This window comes from Apodemus sylvaticus, chromosome 4 (genome assembly GCF_947179515.1).
Source record: "Apodemus sylvaticus chromosome 4, mApoSyl1.1, whole genome shotgun sequence".
NCBI lineage: Eukaryota > Metazoa > Chordata > Mammalia > Rodentia > Muridae > Apodemus > Apodemus sylvaticus.
In genome coordinates this window covers 44,158,117-44,183,595 of record NC_067475.1, presented here as the reverse complement: position 1 = coordinate 44,183,595, position 25,479 = coordinate 44,158,117, and the positions used below count along the sequence as shown (strand labels likewise).

The window sequence follows — 25,479 nt, the reverse complement described above, 5'->3', positions numbered from 1 at the left end:
ATTCACACACTGACAAAATGAGATTTTAAAGATTTTTCATGCAATTATCTAAATTATTTTACTTCTTACAATGAAGATATATTTTATAATATATGCTAAATTATAATTAAATAACAAAGAAATTAAGAAAGAGATTTCAAAATAGCATGTAATGGCTTTAACCTTTTTTTACATTTCAGTGTGAATATTGTTCAGTCTTTTCCAAATCATCTTATAGTTCCAGAATTTTTCCTGTCTTTTGCATCACTGCAATTCCCTGTTCTTATCAGCACATACGTAGGTCTGTTTTTATGTAGATGTCTTTACCTTCCAAACTTTTATCGTGTGTCTGTCTATCTGTCTTTCTATCTATATACTTCTCTATCATTCTACCATAGGGTAATAACTGTTTTAATTACAATGCTACATAGCCTATATTTTATGATTAGCTATAACATTTCCTGATAGTACATTAATGTCCAAAATATTCTATATTTTCTTTACATAGACAACTGCCTTTGTAAATCCCAAAATAGTCATATTCACATTATAATAAAATACTGATTTTAAATGATTAACAAAATGCATTTACAACTTGACTGCATATTATAATAATAACATCAATCAATAATAAAACTGTTAACAGAGTGTTTTGAGATTAATTAATTAATTTAATGTATAAATTCCACACCTTGAATCTGATATCATATAATAATAATTGTACTAATTTTAAAAGAATAAAATATAACTTTACAAATCATTCTTCATATTATGTTGTATTCAAAAGATCAATGGACCACTGCCTATTGATTCTGCTTACCTAATCTATCTCATTTTATTTTCTAACTTATTGTTTTGAGATTATCAATGATCACATTTTACTTCTGACCAGGCTTAGTATAATTTATGCTTTTCTTCAGAATTTGTTCATTACCTGAGTGTTTAAGTTTTGGATACTCTGTTTTTTAAAGAAAGTATTAGTCTATGTCTTTTTATTGGAGAAATGAGTCCATTGATATTAATAGATATTAAGAAAATTTGATTGTCGCTTCCTGTTATTTTTGTTATTAGAGGTGGGGTTATGTTTATGTGGTTCTTGTCTTTTTGGTTTGTTAAAAGAGGATTATTTTCTTGCTTTTTCTAAGGTGTAGTTTCCCTTGTTTTGTTTGTGTTCCATTCATTATCCTTTGAAAGGATAGAATTGTGGAAAGATATTGGGTAAAATTGTTTTTGTCATGGAATACTTTGGTTTCTCCATCTATGGTAATTGAGAGTTTTGCTGGGTATAGTAGCCTGTGTTGCCATTGTGTTCTCTTAGGTTCTGTATGATATCTGTTCAGGATCTTCCGTGTTTCATAGTCTCTGGTGAGAAGTCTGGTATAATTCTGATAGGTTTGCCTTTATATTTTACTTGATATTTTCCCTTAGTGCTTTTAATAGTTTTTCTTGGTTTAGTGTATTTGGTGCTTTGATTGTTATGTGACAGGAGGAATTTCTTTTCTGATCTAATCTATTTGGAGTTCTGTAGGCTTCTAAGTGGGAGGGAGTTAGTAAGCAGGGGGAGAGGGATGGCATAGGGGGGGTTTGGAGGCGTAAAGAGGAAAGGGGAAAACATTTGAAATGTAAATAAAACAAATATCTAATAAAAAAGAAAGAAATAAAAAATAAAGTGTTGATCTAAAATAAATAAAAAGCTACAAGCCACATGGGATCTAAAAATAAGTCAGTTTAAGTAAAACAGTAATTTTTCATTGTATAGCTTAAGACTATCTGTTAATAACATTTTAAAATTATGTTCATATGTGTACAAGTTTGTGTGGGTATATGGATGTAAGAGCAGTGGCCACTGAAATCAAAAGAGACCATTGCATTTTCCTGAAGGCAGCTGTGAGCTTATCAGTGTGGGTACTGGGAACTAAACTTCAGCCTTCTACACAACAAGTGTCTGCTTCAGCCCTTGAGTCCTTTCTCTAACCCCTTAATCCACTTCCACCTAAAAACCAAACAAAACAAAAACAATAAAAACCAGCATGTTGACATTACCTGTGTGATGGCAGACAAAGGTAAAAATAGTTTTTAAAAATAAGTTTTAATTATTTTCAAAACTGAGTAATAATGATGACATGTCAGTGCAAATTAAGTTAGCATCACATTTTTTCCTTTAGAAGTTCCTAGATGGGGTGAGAGGATGGGTTGGGGGTTTTGGGGAGGGGGGAAACTGGGAAAGTGTATAACATTTCAAATGCAAATGAAGAATATATTCAATAAAAAAGGAGTCCCTAGACAAAGGGAATCCTATATTAAGGAACACATAGAAGATGAATCCGGATTTTTATTATTAAAAATTTAAAAAGAACAAACTACAAGCTTGGCCAAAAGAAAATTACATTTAACTGACATAACTAATCATCATATTGTTTAAAAAGTTTAGTTGGAATCATGCAAGGGTAAGTGATTCTTTACTTATCGCATATCTGTTTGATAATGTAAAATAACTTTACAGAATCCATGTGCAGTGTGCTTCTGTCTGATATATACTACATAATCTACAGGAATAATGTATTCTTTGTAATTTAGTTTTAAAATATAAAGGGCTGAAAAAAGAACATAGTGCTAAAACAACAAGATTGTATAAGTACTGTTAACATCATAAGTGTTGGGTAAATGCACTATACAGTGAATTTCATGTTAATTATATTTGTTGTTAGTTTTATAAAAAATATTTTGATAAATTGAAGAAATTAAAATAAATTAATACAATCAATACTCATTATATTTTTGAAATCAGTGGTAGATTTAAATGAATGTGCTTGGGATGGAGAACATTTTTTAAATATCTATTTGTGCCCACTGTATAATAACACACTGTCGTACATATCACAGCATACTGTCACTTAAGAAGTATCTCATGTTCTTGGCAATAAAGAGAAAACCTTCAAAAATAGTCTGACATATTTTAAACATGGAAGAAAATAGTGGTGTGAAATTACAGTCTAGTTACAATTCCTTAAATAACCAGGTATGTGTTATATGTGATGATTAAAGAAAATCACATATAGTATTTAGAAGGCTTACTAGCACATGACACCTACTTAATACATGAACACAGCTGCATACATGATGCATATATGTACATGTAGTATAATAAAGTGCATGAGTAGGCACAATGTTTGGTGTACTAAATACTGTCTCAGATTAGATTCCTCCAAGTGAGATTAGTTGATCATTTTCTTACATTTGAAAGATAATTTTGTCATTAACATTTTCCATTGGGAAATAATAAAATCATCTGTCTTGTTTTTATTTCAAAAAATTAAGCAAAACACAAGCAACTGTGACAACAAAATTCAGGTGTATTTCCCTCTCACCTCTTTTTTTCTTTTATCCGCTAAGCTTTGTTATTCAGTGTATTTTGAATTAATTGTGAAATTAATTTCACAAATTTCAAAATTGTGAAAAGGGATATCCAGTCTCACAGATGAGGCAGCTTTAGGGTTTTGAATGATATTCTTTAATGTGGAACTCTTTGTAGTAATATATCCAGAGCTTCTACTTAATGTACTAGGAAACCAATAAAATTTTCTTATGTATGCGTGTTTGTATGTGTTTTCAACAGCAATATAGATACACTTATGATGTAATTCTCTTTTCAATTTAACATATTGTATAGTTTAATTCATTGACCTGAAAAATCTTTTAGTGAAAATTAAATCTGAGAAGCAGTTGTTCAGTTCTTCTGAGAAGGGGAACAAAATACTCAAGGAGTAAATATGGAGACAAAATACAGAACAGAGACTGAAGGAAAGGCCATCCAGAGACTGTCCCATCTGGGGATTCATCCTATATACAGCTACCAAACCCTGACATTATTGTGGATGCCAAGAAATGATTGTTGAAAGGACCCTGATATGACTGTCTCCTGAGAGGCTCTTCCAGAACCTTGCAAATACAGAGGTGGATTCTTGTAGCAAACCATTGGACTGAGCGCTGGGTCCCCAATGGAGGAGTTAGAGAAAGGTCTGAATGAACTGAAGGGGTTTGCAACCCCATTGGAAGAACAACAATATCAACCAACCATAGTCTTCAGAGCTCCTAGGGACTAAGCCATCAACCAAGGAGTACACATGGCTCCAGCTGCATATTTAGTGGAGGATTGCCTTGTCAGGTATCAATGGAAGGAGAGGTTCTTGGACCAATGAAAGCTTGATAGATGCCCCAGAGTAGGAGAATAGAGGACAGGGAGGTGGGTGGAGGAACACCCTCATAGAAGCAGGAAGGATGGAATAAGGGGTTTCCAGGAGGCAGGAAACTGAGAAAGGGGATAATGTAAATAAAGAAAATATTCAATAAAAACCATAAAAAATTTGCCAATGTGAAATATGAGCTCAAATCAAATTCACACCTAAAAATATTAAATTTGTACAGGTCACATTGTAACTTATGCCACAAATTCTAACACTACAGAGGCTGAGGGAAAAGGGTCTTAATCATTTCAAAGCCTGGATGGACCTCAGACCTTGTCCCTCAATGGAGGAATGGATTTAGAAAATGTGGTATATATACACAATGGAGTACTATTCAGCCATTAAAAGCAATGAATTCATGAAATTCTTAGACAAATGGATGGAGCTGGAGAACATCATCCTAAGTGAGGTAACCCAATCACAAAAGAAAACTCATGGCATGCACTCACTGATAAGTGGATATTAGCCTAGAAGCTTGGAATACCCAAGACACAATTCACATACCAAATGGTACCCAAGAAGAAGGAAGGAGAGGCCCCTGGTCCTGGAAAGGCTCAGTGTAGCAGTGTAGGGGAATACCAGGACAGATAAACGGTAAGGGGATGGATTGGGGAACAGGGGGAGGGAAGAGTGCTTATGGGACTTTCAGGGAGGGGGGATCCAGGAAAGGGGAAATCATTTGAAATGTAAATAAAGAATATATCGAATAAAAAAAAAAGAAACAGAATGTGCTACCTTGTTATACAATAGCACCTGTTGCTCTTATATTAGACATCGTTAAATATCCAGTTCCCTGAACATGCAGGGCCATCTTATGCCTCTGAGGCACTGGTCATCACAGTGAACATACATATGCGAAGACTTTTCTAGGGTTACTATTGCTGTTATGAATTACCATGACTAAAAGCAACATTAGGAGGGAAGGAGTTTACTTACCTTTTGTTTCAGCATCACTGATGATCATGGAAGGATCTCAGGACATGAACTTAAGGTATACTGGAAACTGATAGCAGGAGCTAACCTAAAGGTCATAGAGGAGTGCTTCCTACCAGCTTGCTCACCATGGCTTGCATTACCTGCTTTCTTCTCACACTCACAACCTCCATACCAGGGGTGGCCCACCCATACAATGAGCTGAATTCTTTCCCATCGGTCATTAATTTAAAAAAATACCTTATAGGTTGGCTTACAGCCTAATCTTATTCAGGCATTTTCTCAATCGAGGTGTCATCCTCTTACATGACTAGGTATTATCAACTTGACATAAAACTAGCCAGCATGCAGGCATTTACACATACACATATAATAAAATAGATCTTGAAAGAATAACCAAGAAAGAGAATTGAAATTGTAGTGTAATAATCAATGGAAATTCACTTTTAAAGTATGAAAGAAAGATGTTAATCTTTGCATTTCACTAATTTCTCTGGTGAGAGTATTCTTATTCACTGGTAGGTTACACAATATTTATCAGTCATACTTTTAGAATTCATACTTAATTGTAAAGTCTTTTGTAAATTGAACTTGGAGTATTGTACCATTTTTTCTTTACTATAATCATCATTGACTCTTACATCTTCATTATATGTTGATATTAGTGCTGGTATGTTGATATAGAAATAGGCCCTATGCCTTTAAAGTAATTTAAATAAAAATTATGGTAAATTGTTGTACAAAAATTGATGGTGTATGTGAAATAAACTATTCATGCATCCTGTTTGTCTTTTCATGGTTTTAACTAGAGAGAATATAAAATTATACTTTTCTAAATGTTTTATAAAATTTATTTTTATTTTTCTTCTGAATAATGTAACTTTTCATTCTTACCACATACATTTTTTTATTATTTATGTTTGTTCATCATTAAAAATTCTAGAGGTCTTTATTATTTTTTGTATTATTTGTTTATTTATTGATATTTTATTTATTTACATATCAAATCGTGTCCCACTTCCCTGTTTCCCCTCCACAAACCCCTCTACTATCCACCCTCCTCTGCCTCTATGAGGGTGCTCGTCCATCTCCTGCTTCACCACACTAGCATCCTCCTACAGTAGGGCATCAAACCTCCACAGTAACAAGGGCCTTCCCTCCCACTGATGCCAGATAAGGCAACCCTCTGCTGAATATGTAGGGGGAACCATGAACTGGCCAATGTATATATTCTTTGGTTGGTGGCTTGGTCTCTGGGGGCTCTGGAGGGGTACAGTTTGTTGATACTTATGTTCTTCCTATGGGGTTGCAAACCCCTTCAGCTCCTTCAGTCCTTCCCCTAACTTTTCCATTGCAGTCCTCAGTCTCAGTCCAATGGTTGTCATTGAGTAGCTTCACCTGTATTAGTCAGGTGCTGGCACAGTCTCTCAGGGGACAGCTATACCAGGTTCCTGTCAGCAAGAATTTCTTGGCATCAGCAATAGTGTCAGGGTTTGGTGTTAGTGGATGGAATGGATATCTAGGTGGGGCAGACTGTGGGTGACCTTTCCTTCAGTCTCAGGTCCTTTTTTTGTTCCTGAATTTCCTTTTGACATGAACAGTTCTGGCTTAAAAATTCTGAGATGGGTGGGTGGCACCATCTCTCAAATGGTGGCCATGCGTATCAACTGACAGTGGTCTCTATAGGTTCTATCTCCTTTTTCCTTAAGTTCCAAAATGAGGATTATATATTTTAGTACATATTTCCATAATTGAAGGGACTTTTTGTGATAGAACTCAAATCCAGGAATATCTCCATTGTCTATCTCTGTGTATGTAATTATGTGTATGAATATGTGCATTTGTAAGTGTGTTTTCACACTTTTATGTATAATTGTATTTATGTGTAACTGTGTATATATGTGCCCATGTGTAAATGTGTATGTGTATTTGTGTTTGTGCATGAATAGCTGTGCATGTTTCTATAAGCATGTGTGTATGTCTATGTGTGTGTGTGTTTCAAGTTTAGCAACTCATAAATTCCACAAGAATTACATGGTAATTTCTTTACACTTTTAAGTTTAACTGAGAACAGTTGACTAAATTTGTGGTCCAAAAATATGTAATTATATTTTATGAAATTTACCAAAATTTAGCATATGTATGAAGATAGGTCTGTCCTATCCTATTATTTTTCCCTTTACCCTTATAACAGCATGTTATAAGGGTAAAGGTTTTATTTATTTATTTATTTTAAGTAAAATTTCAGTAGATATCCCAGTCTCCCTTTCCACCCAAAATCCTCTCGCCCCACCCTCCCAGGCACTGAGATTGCAGCCATACACCATGACACCTGGCTCTAAATGTAGGGTTTTTAGGTGCCCTGACATACTCACTCAGGAGCGAGGGCTTTTTCTGTGTTTTGAGCATGATACATGTCTTTGACAAATGATTGAAACTCACATGCTATATATTGAAGGATAATGACAGCTTTATACAAAGTAACCCTGATGGTCCTGCCCCTAGCATGTGCTACTAAAGGCATTTCCTATCCAAGTAATGTGCAGCCACGCACTCATTCTTAGATAGCTTAAGCCATGAATATGAGCGGTGTTAATTCACCCTTCTCACACATGCAAACTTACTGAGCTTTAGCTCGAGTATTTTTTAAATGCAACAGATTGGAGTGTATCTTGGACGGCTGCTTCCATCTGTGAAAACTGTCACTGGGAAAAAGAAGAACACTTTAAAATAAATCCACCAGCTGTATTGATAATCTTGCAGTGATAGGAAGGCCTGATTACGGTAGGACTATTTGTTAAATTAGTTATATCACATGACAGAAGAGCAGGCTTGAAGAGCTTTTCAGATCCCAATAATGACTTTAAAAATCATTAAACTGTAGAGAAATGACACTAATGTAATTTTCAAACTATAATTTAAAAATAAAAACCAAAGTGTTAAAGTTGAAATTATCCTAAAATTAACTAAATGGCGCATGGTGGGCTGAAGAATTTGTCATTAAAGCAGACAGGTACAAACTGATAATTTACCCCTGAAAGAAAAAATCAGGAACAGTAAACTTTTATTGGCTAAACTTTTCTGTTGGTGTGCAAATAACCACCATTTTAAACATCATGTTTCTCTTAGAGTTTTGGCCAGAGATGTCAATCAACCATCCTGAGCTCTATAGAAACATCCATTATTAAAAAAAAAAAAAACAAAAGCAAACAAAAAACAAAAACAGTAACAACAACAAAAACCACAAAATAATTAAGTGCTCATGATGTATTACCCGACCCCCCCAAAAAAGACTTCACCTAAAGGGATTTTTTTCCCCTGCATCTCTCCTAACACTGGTCTGATCTAGGCCTCTTAAAGGTGCCTTGCAAGGTCATTTCATCATGATTATGTTTGCACTGCTCATTTTCAAGACCACCTTTTTGGTTCCCTGACAGCTGCTCACCCATTGATGCTTTTCTTTATCTTGGCTAGTTCCCAAAGCTATCTGACACATCCTTTTTTCCAACTTGCTTTCAGAGAATTTTCATATGATCTTTTTAGTAAACTTTTTTATTTAATCTCTCTTTTTTATTGGTTGTTTTATTTATTTACATTTCAAACATTGTCCTCTATCCCGGTTACCCTTCCACAACCCCCCTCTCCTTGCTCTGTGAGGTTGCTCTTCCAACCACCCGCCCACTCCGGCTTCACTGCCCTAGCATCAATCTATGCTGGGGCATCAAGCCTCCATAGAACCGTGGTCCTCCTCCCCCACTGATGCCAGATAAGGCCACCCTTTGCTACATATGCAGCTGGAGGCATAAACCCATTTGTATAAACTCTTTAGTTGGTAGTTTATTCCCTGGGAGCTCTGAGGTGCTCCAGTTAGTTGAAATTGTTCTTATTATGGGGTTGAAATTCCCTTCAGATCCTTCAGTCCTTCCCTTAGCTCTTCCATTGGAGTCCCCTGGCTCAGTCTGATGGTTGATTATGCGTATCTGCATCTGTATTGGTCAGGTGCTAGTAGAACCTCTCAGAGAACAGCAATACCATGCTTCCTCCTGTAAGCAAGCACTTCTTGGCATCAGCGATAGTGTTAGGTTTAGTAACTGCAGATGGGATGGATCCCTAGGTGGGACTGTCTCTGGATGGCCTTTCCTTCAGTATCTGCTCCATTTTTTGTTCCTGTGTTCCCTTTGGACAGGAACAATTCTGCATTAAAAATTTTGAGATGGTTAGTTGCCCCATCCTTCAACTGGGAGCCATGCCTATCTACTGGAGGTGCCTGAATCCTTCCACTAAAATGTTTCAATTACGCTGCGCACCATGACACGCATCATTTTGTCTGTTTGTTTTTATTTTTGTTTTTTTTTTCACTTTACATCCCAATCACAGCTGTGTTCCCTCCTCTCTTCCCAGTCCCTTACACATCCTACCCCACTACGTTTTCTTCTTTCTCCTTAGAGAAGGGGATCCCCCTTGGGTACCACACCACACTGGGACATCTAGTTCCAGAAGCACTAGGCACATCTCCCACCGAGCCCCAACCGAGCAATCCTTGTGAGTTAAAAAGGATACAATGACATGAAACAGAGACTGAGACAGCCTCTGTTCCACTTGTAAGGGAACTCACATGAAGACCAAGCTGGTATTTTGTTGCAAATGTGTCCGGGGTCTAGGTCCAAGTGCAGCATGCTCCCTGCTTGGTGGCCCAGGCTCTGTGAGAACCCATGATCCCAGGTTAGTTGACTGTGTGTCTTCTTGTATAGTCCTTGACCCCTCTGACTTGCTCATGTCTATCCACCACTCTTCCACAAGGCTCCCTGGCTCTGCCTGATGCTTGGCTCTGGTCTCTGCATCTGGCTCCATCCACAGTTGGGTGAAGCCTCTCAGAATACAGTTATGTTAAGTTCCTGTCTGTAAGATTAAAAATAATATCATTAATAGTGTCAGGGTTGGCTCTTGGGGCAGTCATTGGTTGGTAGTTCCCTCAGTCTCTGATCCATTTTTATCCTTACACATCTCGTAGGACAGAGAAAAGCTTTTGGGGTAAAAAGAAATCATTCTTCTACATGCAGACATCCAGTTCGACCATTACCATTTGTTAAAGATGCTTTATTTTTTTCACTGTATGGTTTTGGTTTCTTTGCAAAAAATTAACTGTCTTTAGGTATATATACCATGCAGATTTATTACTAATGCCCAGGGGTTATTACTGGAGATCAGGGATGGTGATACCTCCATAAGTTCTTTTGTTGTTCAAGACTGTCTTAACTATCCTGGATCTTTTCTTTTTCCATATGAATTTGAGAGTTGCTCTTTTAAGGTATGTAAACAGCTGTGTTGGGATTTTGATGGAAATTGCATTGGATGTGTGGATTACTTTTGGTAATATGCTCATTTTTTTCCTATGCTACTACTTCGACAACTGAGAAACACCTTTAGCAAAGTGACTAGATGCAACACTAACTTTAAAAAAATCAGTTGCCCTCCTTTATACAAACAAAACAGGCCAAAAAAGAAATCAGGGAAATAACACCTTTTACAACAGCGATGAACAACATAATATATCTTGATGTAACTCTGGTCAAGTCAGACCTGTATGACAAGAACTTCCAGTTACTGAAGAAAGATATTAAGGAAGATAAAAGAAGATATCTTTGATCTCAGCACTTCAAAGCCAGAAGAATGTAGATTGCTGTAAGTTTAAAGCCAGAGTGGTCTATATATGAAGTTCCTGAACAACTATGGTTATCTAGAGAAGTCTTAAAAAACACACACACAAACAAACAAGCAAAATAAAGAAACAAAAAGACCTTTAATTAAAAAGAATCAACTAAAATTCTAAACGTTTAGGTTGGCAACCAGGGTTCTCCATAATATGGAGAAAGCACAAATTTCAGATATCTTTTCTGGACATGTTTTCCTACATCAAGAACTCCAGCCAAATTACTGACTCATCAATCCAATGACTACTGTGAAGTTTATTGAATATTTACCCTCAGTAACTTTGACGATTTAGTTGTAATTTTCTCCCATCATTAAGTTATTATACCAATATACTCTACATTCAAATATCTTACACTGGTTTTCAAACATTTTATATCTGTTTACTTTCTTGGTATGTCATTTGAAGCACAAAATTTTTGTTTTTCAAAACCAATCTATTTCTCTTTTTCCTTTTGGTACTCAGCTTCATCTGTCACAGCTGAGAAAACATTGCCTATTCTAGTTTAATGATACTTCCTGATGAAGAAATCAAAACTGAAGAATCTATACAGCATATGCAACAAGTAGAATTCAAACACAGTCAACATCACAGACTATGTTCTGTATAGTTTACAAAAAAATGTGTGTGTGTGTGTGTGTGTGTGTGTGTGCATCTGTAAATAAAAATGCGTGTTCTACCTATTGAGGTGACATTTTATCGTGCCGTGGATAGAAAATGAGTATACTTTAGAATGAATCTTGCCATAACTGCTCATCTGATGTTTGACATTCATCAGCCAAGTACTTGAAATTTATTGTTTGTGTTTATTTATGATTTGAATTTCATATATACTCTAATTATATATCTAGAAAATATATATTGAGTAACCCTTTATATGTATTAGACACTGCTTGTTCAGAGGAGTCCTGCAAAATTAGGCAAGTATTTTAAGCCATCCTCAATGCTGGTAAAATCATAGGTTTTTTTCCTTGTCTTACATTATTTTAAATAATACATTTTTAACAATGAAGGGATATATATATACTGTTGTGATGATTTTAATCATTTTGCCTATTTTCCTCTTCTTTTTTACTGAAATGCTTTCAACATTATTTCAGTTATTTTGTTCACTTCAACTGGTCAGTGACCTATTTCTTTAACTTATCTTTTATTTATTTTTTTTAAATCATTCTTTAATTTTTTTTTACAGTCCAGACTTTATTCCCCCCATGGTCCACCCTTTGACTGTTCTATGTCCCACACCTCCCCCAAGGATATCCTTACCCCAACCCACCCCAACAGACCTGCCCACTCCCTGGAGCCTCAAGTCTCTTGAGGGTTAGGTGCATCTTCTATGACTGAGTCCAGACCCAGCAGTCCTGTGCTCTATATGTCTTGTGGGCCTCATATCAGGGGGTGTATGCTGCCTGGCTCAGTGTCGGAGATATCCCAGAAGTCCAGATTAGTTGAAACTGCTGGTCTTCCTATAGGATTGCTCTCCACCTCAGCTTTTTGCAGCTTTTCACTAATTCAGCCACAGGGGTGAGCAGCTTTTGTCCATTGCTTATGTGTAAATATCTGCATCTGACTCTTTCAGCTGCTGGTTGGGCCTTTTGGAGGGCAGTGATGATAGGCCCGTTTATAAGCTCACCTCTTTACCATTTTATCATTACTGCCAGGTTTATACTTTTGTCTGATAATGGTTTACAATGTATTTGATTAGTCCACTTTCCACAGTGAGGTGTTAGAGATGATCAGAAAGAATCAAGGATTGTCAAAGGACTGGGGAAATAATGAAGAACTGCTAAACAAAAAAACCGTGACAAGGCCACCATGAGCAACAAACTTTATCTGCACATAACTCTCCTCTTCACTTTTTGTGCAAACACACCACACTTATGATAACCCCATAAACCCAACAGAGATTTCATTGTAATGAAAATCTTCAGTCTATTTGAATTTCCTTATTTTTGCTGAATGTCCTTTTTTCTGCAAGATTCACATCAAGACACCATTTTATGCTTGTATGTTATGTCTCCTTAGTCTCTTCCTGTCTCTTCCTGGTTTAAAACCTTTAAATTATTTAATTGTTTTAAAATTTTAGTTGATGAATAGGATCATCTTACTTATAAACAAATTAGGTTAGCAAATTATTGATAACAAAAAATATCGAAGCTATTTTATAGACATCCAATGTTGGGGAATGGGCGAGGTAATGAATTGTTTCAGGTCTTGTCCAGGAGTCCCTGTCATAACTGCCTATCTGCATCATTGCGTAGAGAATGCAATTGAGAGACATTGGTCAACTGAGTGTCTTGAAACGCACCAGATGGGACAAGGAGCAGAGTACCTAACTATTTTAAATTTAGTCATATGGAAGCTTTTCAAATATAATTTTTCTTGTTGCTATTGTCTTAAAAGCTGTGATTTCTTTTTAAAGCTCATTTAAGATGTTCCTAACTCACTCTGGGTGAAAACATAAAGAAGAATTTAGGGAAAAGCTATAATATCATGCATCGTGAATGATATGCTTTTAAATGTTAAATTTATGAAATTTAACAACCATTTTACTAATGCCCATGTATAAAATATCCTTTCTGTATGATATTCCTATTTGTGATTATGCAGATGCCAGTTGACTGACACCATTGCAGCATGCACATCTCAACTGTATCTCAACATCATAAGCTTTTATGCAGTTGCATCCCAGAAGAAATAATATCATAATAAAAACTTTCTTTTTTTTCTCTGTAGAACTACTATGGTGCAGCTAAGCTGATTTTTTCTGATAATCCTCTTGGTCTTACTTGTGGAATGGTTTGTCCAACATCTGACCTCTGTGTCGGAGGATGCAACTTATATGCAACTGAAGAGGGACCAATTAATATTGGTGGGCTGCAGCAGTTTGCTACTGAGGTATGTAACAGATACACTTACATTTTTGTCTCCTACTAGAAAGCCAGAGGCTTATAAAATAATTGAAGTCCTTAGTTTTTTGTTGTTGTGGGTGTTGATACCCAACATTTGTTTGCGCGCGCGCGCGCGTGTGTGTGTGTGTGTGTGTGTGTGGTGTGATACAAATGTGTTGTTTGAAATCAGTATGTCTATATAAAACTTTGCTATAAAAATGAAAGTTTATAAAACCATATATCAAATTAGTTGTAATCCCAGCTGGTTATTAAAATAACTTAGAACGAAAATATCTAAATTGGATCATCTAGAAATAGAATTTGTTCATTAACTTTACATTGAAGTGTAGCATGGAGACCCTATTAGGAAAAAAGGCTATATTCTTTAACTGATAATTTCCCCTGGAACTCGCTTTGATCTTTATGCCTAGAAATATATTTCAGCAGGACTTCCTACTATTCTTTGAGTGACAGAGGTTGGGGAATTTTCAAAAAACCCTGAAATGGAATAATATTCTCTAACAACATTAAGAAGATAATTAGATTATGTGAGCTTATAGATTGAAAAGCTACTCTGTTATTTGCACAGAAAATGTTTAATGAAATGAAAGGTGGCTTTTTGTCATTTGTCACAAACTTTGGTACTGGCATTCTCTTTTATAAATCCTTTGTAAATGACTGATTCTCTGGGACATCTTTAGGCTCTCTGGGGTCTCCTGTTTGAAGTGAACTAGCAAGTCAATTCTCATGTATCATTTAAATGATCAGCTTATTGGGATGTTACAGTAAGATTTTTATAATCTTGAGGGACTAGTTGGCTAGAAGACTAAATTAAATGCCTGTCTATGCTGGACTTTTAGTTAATGACTTACCTCTCTGGTTGTGTCAACTTAAACACAATGGACTCTTTCCCTTTAGAGCCTTTCCCATAATATCCCCCAAGCTTAAGTCACTCTTTGCCTTTAGTAATAAATCAGTGTTATTCCCTTCCTGCTTTCTGACAGGTTAATTCTGTGGAAAGACCCCTGGGAATAAGAAAATGGAAACAATTTGAGGTTGTGAGTTGATGCAATAAATTCTTGGATTTAATTTCTTTTCTTATCAAATTAAAAACTGCATTAGGCTTACCTGACCAGTGCAAGGTATAATCTCTACAATGTGCAAAAATCCTCAGTTGATGACAAAATTCACTCAGATTCCTCTCCATATTTCTTTGGGAAGCCCTTTCCTTTGTCATTAAGCCAGGGTAAGCTTACACAAAACGCATCACAGCAAATGAAGAGCCATGCAGTATGTACATGAACTGAACCTCCATTCCTTAAAAAAAGTGATTTGAAAGCAGCAATATGTCAGGGATCTGGTCATGAATGAGACAATGAAACAGAGTAGAGAGATGTACAGAAAAAAGGGGGAATAAATGAGATATAGAAAGGAAAGGAGAGGAAGGAGGGAGAAAAGTGGAAACAGGGAGGAAATGAGGGAAAGGGAAGGAGGGAGAGACAGAGAGGGAATTATATATATATATTAATAGAATATAATTATATATTCTATAAATAATATGAACAAATATATAAATGAATCTCTACTCTTATTTGGCTTTAATAAGCTCCTAGTTCATAGGGTATTTATTTGCAAGGATTGCCATATTGTTCTCCTTGTTATACAAAAGTCATCAGAAACTCAATAAAAATCAGGTGTACATACATGCCAGATCTTTGTGAGCCCTACCTAATAAAGAATTGAGCTTGAACAAAGCGTGCCTATAAATTCATCTCAACTGAATGAATAAAATTTTAAAAATGATGTGTCTTTGTATGTTATTTTATTCCAATTTATAACTGCGTTTTCTAATCAAGTAATAAATTAAAACACTGTGATGAGAACTGCAGAATATAAAATATTCTCTTCATGTTTTCCACACTGACTGCTTTTATAAAGTACTGTATTATTTATGTCAAAGTGGAGTTTACTGAAATACACCCACCTTTTGAATTGTTATGAAATTACCAAAGCATGAGTACTTGTAAAAATATTTGTGAAGGGCAAACTATTCTTCCCTTTTTCCAATGACTAAACTATCGACATGAAATTTAACCGAAAGTGGAACATGATGCAAATGATTTTATGTTTTGATTGATAAACAATGATTGATTTTGACCTTTTAAAAAATACAAATCAATATCTCTGTACCAAATTAAGCAAAGGTTAGGAAAGCAAACTAAATAGGAAAAGGGGGACTTTTTTCAGAATTGTTTTTCCAGTAATTTATAAATGATTTTTTAAAATATCAACTCTCGAGTCTGCTGTTATTGACCGTGTCTGTATGTTCTGCTTCTTCATTTGCACACAGGTGTGTGATTTGGGAAAAGAATAAATAACACCTAATAAAGCCTGCAGGAGGAGCAGGAAGATGGCTTTTATTGTGTGGCCCTGTGTTTTCATTTCTCTTCAACTCTTTGCTATTGTTTCATCTGCATTGTGATAACTTGACCTCACTCCAGATATCTTTGGGAATTTGTTTTATGAAAAAGCTAGAGAAGGGGTTCTCATTCTGTTGATAGTAGATGACCTCATAATAATACTAGCATCCTTTAACAATATAGGTTCAATATATATCTTGGGAATCTTGATTTGATTCAGGTGTTATCAATTTCAGGGCAGTTTACAAATTGCTATCCATAAACAATGTTTAAGAAAAAGTTGAGTATATTAAGTGTTGATAAAACAGTAGCAACCAAAAACCACGCAACCTCTAGGTGTATAGAAACACAATAGCACTATAGGAAGCAATGACTACAAATAAGGGCTATTTCATGCTGAACTGATAGAGAACTATACATATACCATTCTGAATCTACCAATTTAACTTTGGAAGATTTGCTTTACTTGTTCATAAAGTAATTAATTCACATTAGTGAAAAGAAAGATGGAGGGAAAAGTCCAGACATAGTAGCTCCTGTGGCAATGCATTTATTTCTGTGTCATCCAGCTTTAAAATGTTGGTGACTAGCAAGATGTGCCATCTAGATATTTTGGCTTCTTGTACATGAGACAATAACATGCCAGTAATAGTCAATATTAAAGAAATTCTGTAATGCAATGTTGGATAGGAATGAATCAGGCCTAAAATCATTCAATGTTCATTTTAACTCCCTTTTATACATACCTAGTAGAAGACTCCTTGAAAATAACTAATTTCTACAACCAGTCGAGGCCAGCCAGTGCTTGTTTTCTTTTAAGTAGTTTGCAATCTCTCATTCACCTTAGACACCATTGCTAGCTGATGACCACAATCTTTATGGCAATGCAGGTTTTAAGCTTGCAGGGTCAAATAGCGCCCACAGAGCCTGAGGGTTCAGGATATAGTCTCACCTGTAAAGTCATTACAACTCACTCCTCCCTCATCTTCTGCAAGACAGGTAGCAATTTCATTAAAATTAAATGGGCTCTGTAAGATCAGCACATATGTTCAAGTAATTTTCTTTGCAGGTGTATGGTATTTAAAAGCTTTCCTATAAAGCATGGGAGAGCCGTTCCACAATCAGGGAGAATCTAGCCTTTGTGGAGCTTGAGAAAATACACTTTTGGCTTACATAGCTTAAAAATTACATAAAAATTTCCTACAAAATTTCAGTACAGAAACTCAGGGGTAGAGAGACGATGCATATGTATCTTACGCACTACTGGATGAGAAACCTCTGGTTTTTCTGTAGTTTTAATTTCACTTTAAATCCTGAGGTGTGACTGTGTTGTAGCTGAGTAAATTTGTATAAAACTTTAGCACACTGATATAGTTTGGCAAACTAATCTATAAAACATACTAGTTTATTGAACTAATTTATAATTAACGTGGTTCTAGAGCTTTTAGTTGTGTTGTTGATAGTGTAGAATCTCTCCAGTTTCTTTACGAGGGCACTTAGTTCTATGAATTTTCCTCATAGCACTGCTTTCGTTGTGTCCTATAAGTTTGGTTATGTTGGGCCTTTATTTTCATTGAATTCTAAAAAGTCTTTGATTTCTTTCTTTATTTCTTTGTGATCCCGTTATTATTGGGTAGAGAGTTGTTCAGTTTCCATGGGTATGTGGGTTTTCTGGTTTATTTTATTTTATTATTATTATTTTTTCTTTTTGTTATTGAAGTCTAGCCTTAGAACATGGGGATTTGAAAGGATGCGTGGGATTATTTCAATCTTCTTGTCTCTGGTGAGATTTGCTTTGTGACATATTATATTGTTAACTTTGGATAAGGTAGGAAAGAGTCAAACTCAGGGCAGAAATCAACCAAATAGAAACAAATAGAGGGATACAAAGAATCAACAAAACCAAAAGCTGGTTCTTTGAGGAATTCAACAATATAGATAAACCCTTAGCCAAACTAAGTGAAGGTCCAGAGGCAGTATCCAAAGTAACAAAATCACGAAGAAAAGGGAGACATAACAACAGAAAGAGAAATTTTTTAAAAACATCAGATCCTACTACAAAAAAATATTCAACAAAACTAGAAAATCTGGATGAAATGGATGATTTTCTAGCCAGATATCGTGTACAAAATAAAACCAAGAGCAGGTAAAGTATCTAAACTAGCCCATATCCCCTAAGGGCATAGAAAAAAATCATTAAAAAAAAAGTATTCCAGTTTTCTAGGTTAATAACCACTTATTAGTGAGTGCATACCATGATTCACCTTTTGAGTCTGGGTTACCTCACTTAGTATGATGTTCTCTAGCTCCATCCATTTGCCTAAGAATTTCATGAATTCATTGTTTCTAATGGCTGAATAGTACTCCATTGTGTAGATATACCACATTTTTTGCATCCACTCTTCTGTTGAGGGATACCTGGGTTCTTTCCAGCATCTGGCAATTATAAATAGGGCTGCTATGAACAGAGTAGAGCATGTATCCTTATTACATGGTGGGGAATCCTCTGGATATATGCCCAGGAGTGGTATAGCAGGATCTTCTGGAAGTGAGGTGCCTAGTTTTCGGAGGAACCGCCAGACTGATTTCCAGAGTGGTTGTACCAATTTGCAACCCCACCAGCAGTGGAGGAGTGTTCCTCTTTCTCCACACCCTCTCCAACACCTGCTGTCTCCTGAATTTTTAATCTTAGCCATTCTGACTGGTGTAAGATGAAATCTCAGGGTTGTTTTGATTTGCATTTCCCTAATGACTAATGAAGTTGAGCATTTTTTAAGATGCTTCTCTGCCATCCAAAGTTCTTCAGGTGAGAATTCTTTGTTTAACTCTGTAGCCCATTTTTTAATAGGGTTGTTCGGTTTTCTGGAGTCTAACTTCTTGAGTTCTTTATATATATTGGATATTAGCCCTCTATCTGATGTAGGATTGGTGAAGATCTTTTCCCAATTTGTTGGTTGCCGATCTGTCCTCTTGATGGTGTCCTTTGCCTTACAGAAACTCTGTAACCTTATAAGGTCCCATTTGTCAATTCTTGCTCTTAGAGCATACGCTATTGGTGTTCTGTTCAGAAACTTTCTCCCTGTACCGCACACATCAAATGAGATACAAGAAGAAAGGAGGAGTGGCCCCTGGTTCTGGAAAGACTCAGTGAAACAGTATTCAGCAAAACCAGAACGGGGAAGTGGTAAGGGGTGGGAGGGAGGACAGGGGAAGAGAAAAGGGCTTACGGGACTTTTGGGGAGTGGGGGGCTAGAAAAGGGGAAATCATTTGAAATGTAAATAAATTATATCGAATAAAAAAAATTAAAAAAAAAACTCCCACCAAAAAAGGCTTAGGGCAAGATTGCTTTAGTGAAGAATTCTACCAGTCCTTAACAGAAGGAATCCATAACAACATTCCTCAAACTATTCTACAAAATAGAAACAGAAGGAAGACTACCTAATTCATTCCATTCCATGAAGCCACAGTTACTCAAACAACTAAACCACACAGAGGTACAACAAAGAAGGAGAACTTCAGAATGATTTTGCTTATGAATATCCATGCAAAAGTACTCAATATAATTCTAGCAAACCTAATCCAAGAACACATCAAAATGATCATTCACTGTGATCAAGTATGCTTCATTCCAAGGATTCAAGATTGGTTCAATGTACAGAAATACATTGACATAATCCACTATATAAACAAACTCAAAAAAAAAATCACATGATCATCTCAGATGATCAAAAATCACAGATGATGAAAAAGCATTTGACAAAATACAACACTCTTCCATGTTAAAAGTGTTGTAAAGATCAGTAATTAAAGGCCCCTACCTAAATATAATAAAAGCAATATACAGCAAAGTAACAGCCAATATCAAATTACTTGGGGAGATACTGAACTACATTCTACAGATTCAATGCCACCAAAATCAAGGAAGAGACCAAGGATGCCTACTTTCCTCATATCTATTCTATATAGTACTCAAAGTTCTAGCCCAAGCAATAAGACAACAAAAGGAGATCAAGGGTACACAAATTGGCAAAGAAGTCAAGGTATTACTATTTATAGATAATATGATAGTATACATAAACAACACCACATTCTACCAGAGAACTTCTACAGCTGATAAACAACTTCAGCAAAGTGGCCAGATATAAAATCAACTCAAACAAATTAGTAGCCTTCCTTAATACAAATGATAAATGGGCTAAGAAAGAAAATAGGGAAATAATTCCTTTCACAATAGTGGCAAATAATATACAATATCTTGGGGTAACTCTAACCAAACAAATGAAAAGTTTGTATGACAAGAACTTCACATCTCTCAAGAAAGAAATTGAAACAGACCTCAGAAAATGAAGAGATCTCCCATGCTCATAGATTGCAATAATTAGCATAGTAAAAAATGTATCCTACCAAAAGCAATCTACAGATTCAATGTAATCCCCCATCAAAATTCAAACACAAAATAGAAAGAGCAAATCTCAACTTTATGTGAAAAAACAAAAACAGCAGCAACAACAAAACCCAGAAAAGTGAGAACAATTCTTAACAGTAAAAGAACTTCTAGGGGAATCATCATCACTGACATTAAGCTATACTACAGAGCAACTGTGATAAAATTGAATGGTATTGGTACAGAGACAGTCGGATTGAGCAGTGTAACATAATTGAAGACCCAGAAATAAAACCACAGCTTCAATAAATGGTGGTGGTCTAACTGGCAGTTTGCATATAGAAAAATAAAAATAGATCCATATTTTTCACCTTACACAAAGCTAAAGTCCAAGTGAATAAAGGACCTCAACACAAAACCAAGATACACAGAACTTCAAACTCGCTGGCATGGGGGGAGGGAAGATTTCTTAAGCAGAACTTTAGTGGCTCAAGCTCGAAGATCAACAATTGATAAATGGGACGTCATGAAACCGAAAAGCTTCTGTAAGAGGAGGAACATGGTCAATAGGACGAATTTTTCTTCTTTTTTTATCCAAATGTAAAACTGTAACCACACTGCCATCCTACTAATTAAAAAAACAGCAAAAGAAATAATCACACGCTATCTTTATTATTATTTAATACAAGCACTTATTGAAACATTACTTCTTCAAAAATTTCCAGAATTATTCTGTGGTGTCATGGAATTAAACATTTGCTAAACATAAAGCCTTCTGGGAAGCTTGTGGAATGCAAATCACATTTATAGTTCATCTTTCAGCCATTTTGTTCTGAAATTTCTTTTTTTTATTTATTTTTATTTACATTGCAAATGATTTCCCCTTTTCTGGGTCCCCACTCCCCGCAAGTCCCATAAACCCTCTTCTGTCCCCCTATTCTTCCATCTACCCCTTCCCACTTCCCTGTTCTGGAATTCCCCTATACTCTTGCACTGAGTCTTTCCAGAACCAGGGCCCACTCCTCCATTCTTTTTGGACATCATTTAATTTGTGGATTATGTCCTGGGAATTCAAAGTTTATAGGCTAATATCCACTTATCAGTGAGAGCATACCATGATTGATCTTTTGAGACTGGGTTACCTCACTTAGTATGATGTTCTCCAGCTCCATCCATTTGTCTCAGAATTTCATGAATTCATTGTTTCTAATGGCTGAATAGTACTCCATTGTATAAATATACCACATTTTTTGTATCCATTCCTCCGTTGAAGGACATCTAGGTTCTTTCCAGCTTCTGGCTATTACAAATAGGGCTGCTATGAACATAGTGGAGCATGTGTCCTTATTGCATGCTGAAGAATCCTCTGGATATATGCCCAGTAGTGGTATAACAGGGTCCTCAGGAAGTGACATGCCCAGTTTTCTGAGGAACCGTCAGACTGATTTCCAAAGTGGTTGCACCATCTTGCAACCCCACCAGCAGTGGAGGAGTGTTCCTCTTTCTCCACATCCTCGCCAACACCTGTTGTCTCCTGAATTTTTGACCTTAGCCATTCTGACTGGTGTGAGGTGAAATCTCAGGGTTGTTTTGATTTGCAGTTCCCTAATAATTAATGTTGTTGAACATTTCTTAAGGTGTTTCTCAGCTCTCCGAAGTTCTTCATGTGAAAATTCTTTGTTTAGCTCCGTACCCCACTTTTTAATGGGGTTATTTGGATCTCTGGGTTCTACTTTCTTGAGTTCTTTGTATATATTAGATATTAGCCCTCTGTCAGATTTAGGGTTGGAGAAGATTCTTTCCCAGTCTGTTGGTTGACGTTTTGTCCTTTTGACGGTGTCCTTTGCCTTACAGAATCTTTGTAGTTTTATGAGGTTCCATTTGTCAATTCTTGATCTTAGAGCATACGCTATTGGTGTTCTATTCAGGAACTTTTCCTCTGTGCCCATGTCCTCCAGGGTCTTCCCCAGTTTTTTTTCAATTAGTTTCAGGGTGTCAGGTTTTATGTGGAGGTCCTTGATCCATTTGGAGTTGAGCTTGGTACAAGGAGATAAGAATGGATCGATGCGCATTCTTCTGCATGCTGACCTCCAATTGAACCAGCACCATTTGTTGAAAAGACTATCTTTTTTCCACTGGATGCTTTCAGCTCCTTTGTCGAAGATCAAGTGACCATAGGAGTGTTGGTTCATTTCTGGGTCTTCAATCCTATTCCATTGATCTGCTTGCCTGATATTGTACCAATACCATACAGTTTTTATCACTATTGCTCTGTAGTAGAGTTTAAAGTCTGGGATATTGAATCCCCTGAAGTTCTTTTACTGTTGAGAATAGTTTTAGCTATCCTGGGTTTTTTGTTATTCCAGATGAATTTGAGAATTGCTCTTTCTAGCTCTATGAAGAACTGGGTTGGGATTTTTATGGGAATAGCATTGAATCTGTAGATTGCCTTTGGCAAGATGGCCATTTTAACTATATTAATCCTGCCAATCCACGAGCATGGAAGGTTTTTCCATTTCCTGAGATCTTCTTCGATTTCCTTCTTCAGAGATCTGAAGTTATTGTCATATAGGTCTTTCACTTGTTTGGTTAGAGTCACCCCAAGATACTTTATGTTGTTTGTAGCTATTGTGAAGGGGGTCATTTCCCTAATTTCTTTCTCAGTCTGCTTATCCTTTGAATATATAAAGGCTACTGATTTGCTTGCATTAATTTTGTAGCCAGCCACTTTGCTGAAGTTGTTTATCAGCTGTAGGAGTTCTCTAGTAGAGTTTTTAGGGTCACTTAAGTATACGATCATATCATCTGCAAATAGTGACAATTTGACTTCTTGCTTTCCAATTTGTATCCCTTTGACTTCCTTCTGTTGTCTAATTGCTCTAGCTAGGACTTCAAGAACTATATTGAAAAGATATGGAGAGAGGGGGCAGCCTTGTCTAGTCCCTGATTTTAGTGGGATTGCTTCAAGTTTCTATTTAGTTTGATGTTGGCTACCGGTTTGCTGTATATTGCTTTTACTATGTTTAGATATGGGCCTTGAATTCCTGTCCTTTCCAAGACTTTTAGCATGAAAGGATGCTGAATTTTGTCAAATACTTTTTCAGCATCTAATGAAATGATCATGTGTTTTTTTTCTTTGAGTTTGTTTATATAGTGGATAGCATTTATGGATTTCCATATATTGAACCATCCCTGCATCCCTGGAATGAAGCCTACTTGATCATGGTGGATGATCGTTTTGATGTGTTCTTGGATTCGGTGGGCAAGAATTTTATTTAGTATTTTTGCATCGATATTCATAAGGGAAATTGGCCTGAAATTCTCTTTCTTAGTTGGGTCTTTGTGTGGTTTTGGTATCAGCATAATAGTGCCTTCGAAGAAGGAGTTGGGTAGTGTTCCTTCTGTTTCTATTTGGTGGAAGAGTTTGAAGAGTATTGGTGTTAAGTCTTCTTTTTAGGTCTGATAGAATTCTGCACTGAAACCATCTGGTCCTATGTTTTTTTTGGTTGGAAGCCTATCTATGACTCCTTCTATTTCTTTAGGGGTTATGGGTCTGTTTAGATGGTCTATTTGATCCTGGTTTAATTTTTGGTAATTGGTATCTGTCTAAGAAAATGTCCATTTCCTCCAGATTCTCCAGCTGTGTTCAGTACAGGTTTTTGTAATAGGATCTGATGATTTTTTGAATTTCCTCGGTTTCTGTTGTGATATCTCTGTTTCCATTCCTAATTTTGTTAATTTGGATACTTTCTCTGTGCCCTTTGGTTAGTCTGGCTAAGGGTTTATCTATCTTGTTGATTTTTTCAAAGAACCAGCTTTTGGTCTTGTTGATCCTTTGTATGGTTCTCTTGGTTTCTACTTGATTGATTTCAGCCCTGAGTTTGATGATTTCCTGTCTTCTCCTCCTCCTGGGTGAATTAGCTTCTTCTTGTTCCAGGGTTTTCAGTTGTTCCTTTAATCTTCTAGTGTAAGCTCTCTCGAATTTCTTTTTGAAGGCACTCAAAGCTATGTGTTTTCCTCTTAGCACTGCTTTCAATGTGTCCCATAGATTTGTGTATGTTGTGCCTTCATTTTCATTAAATTCTAAGAAATCTTTGATTTCTTTCTTTATTTCTTCCTTGACCAAGGTATCATTGAGTAGAGTATTATTCAGTTTCCATGTGTATGGGGCTTTCTGTTGTTTATACTGTTACTAAAGACCACTTTTACTCCATAGTGATCTGATAGGAGGCATGGGATTATTTCAATCTTCTTATATTTGTTGAGGTCTGTCTTGTGACCAACTATATGATCTATTTTGGAGAAGGTACCATGAGGTGCTGAGAAAAGGGTATATTCTTTTGCTTTGGGATAAAAAGTTCTATATATATCTGCTAACTCCAATTGGTTCAAAGCTTCAATTAGTTTCATTGTCTCCCTGTTTAGTTTCTGCTTTCCTGATCGGTCCATTGGTGAAAGTGGAGTGTTGAAGTCACCCACAATTATTGTGTTAGGTGTGATGTGTACTTTGAGCTTTAGTAAAGTTTCTTTTATGAATGAGGGCGCCCTTGTATTTGGGGCATAGATGTTCAGGATTGAGAGTTCTTGTTGGATTTTTCCTTTGACCAGCAAGTAGTGACCTTCCATGTCTCTTTTGATGACTTTAGGTTGAAAGTCAATTTTATCTGAAATTAGAATGGCAACTCCGGCTTGTTTCCTGGGACCATTTGCTTGTAGAATTGTTTTCCAGCCTTTTACTCTAAGGTAGTTTTTGTCTTTGACATTGAGGTGTGTTTCCTGTAAGCAGCAAAATGTAGAGTCCTGTTTACATAACCAGTCTGTTAGTCTATGTCTTTTTATTGGGGAATTGAGTCCATTGATGTTAAGAGATATCAGTGAGTAGTGGTTATTGCTTCCTAACATTTTTGATTTTAATTT

At 36.1% G+C, this 25,479-nt stretch overlaps 1 protein-coding gene across 1 annotated transcript in view; it reads left to right on the top strand.

The window, feature by feature from the left end:
• The window catches only part of Dpyd (dihydropyrimidine dehydrogenase), a 900,155-nt gene that overhangs the window by 205,989 nt on the left and 668,687 nt on the right, over positions 1-25,479 (top strand). The window contains exon 5 of the mRNA XM_052179342.1: positions 13,603-13,764. Within this exon, the coding sequence (XP_052035302.1) occupies positions 13,603-13,764 (162 nt within the window). The remainder of the gene's footprint in view (positions 1-13,602; positions 13,765-25,479) is intronic.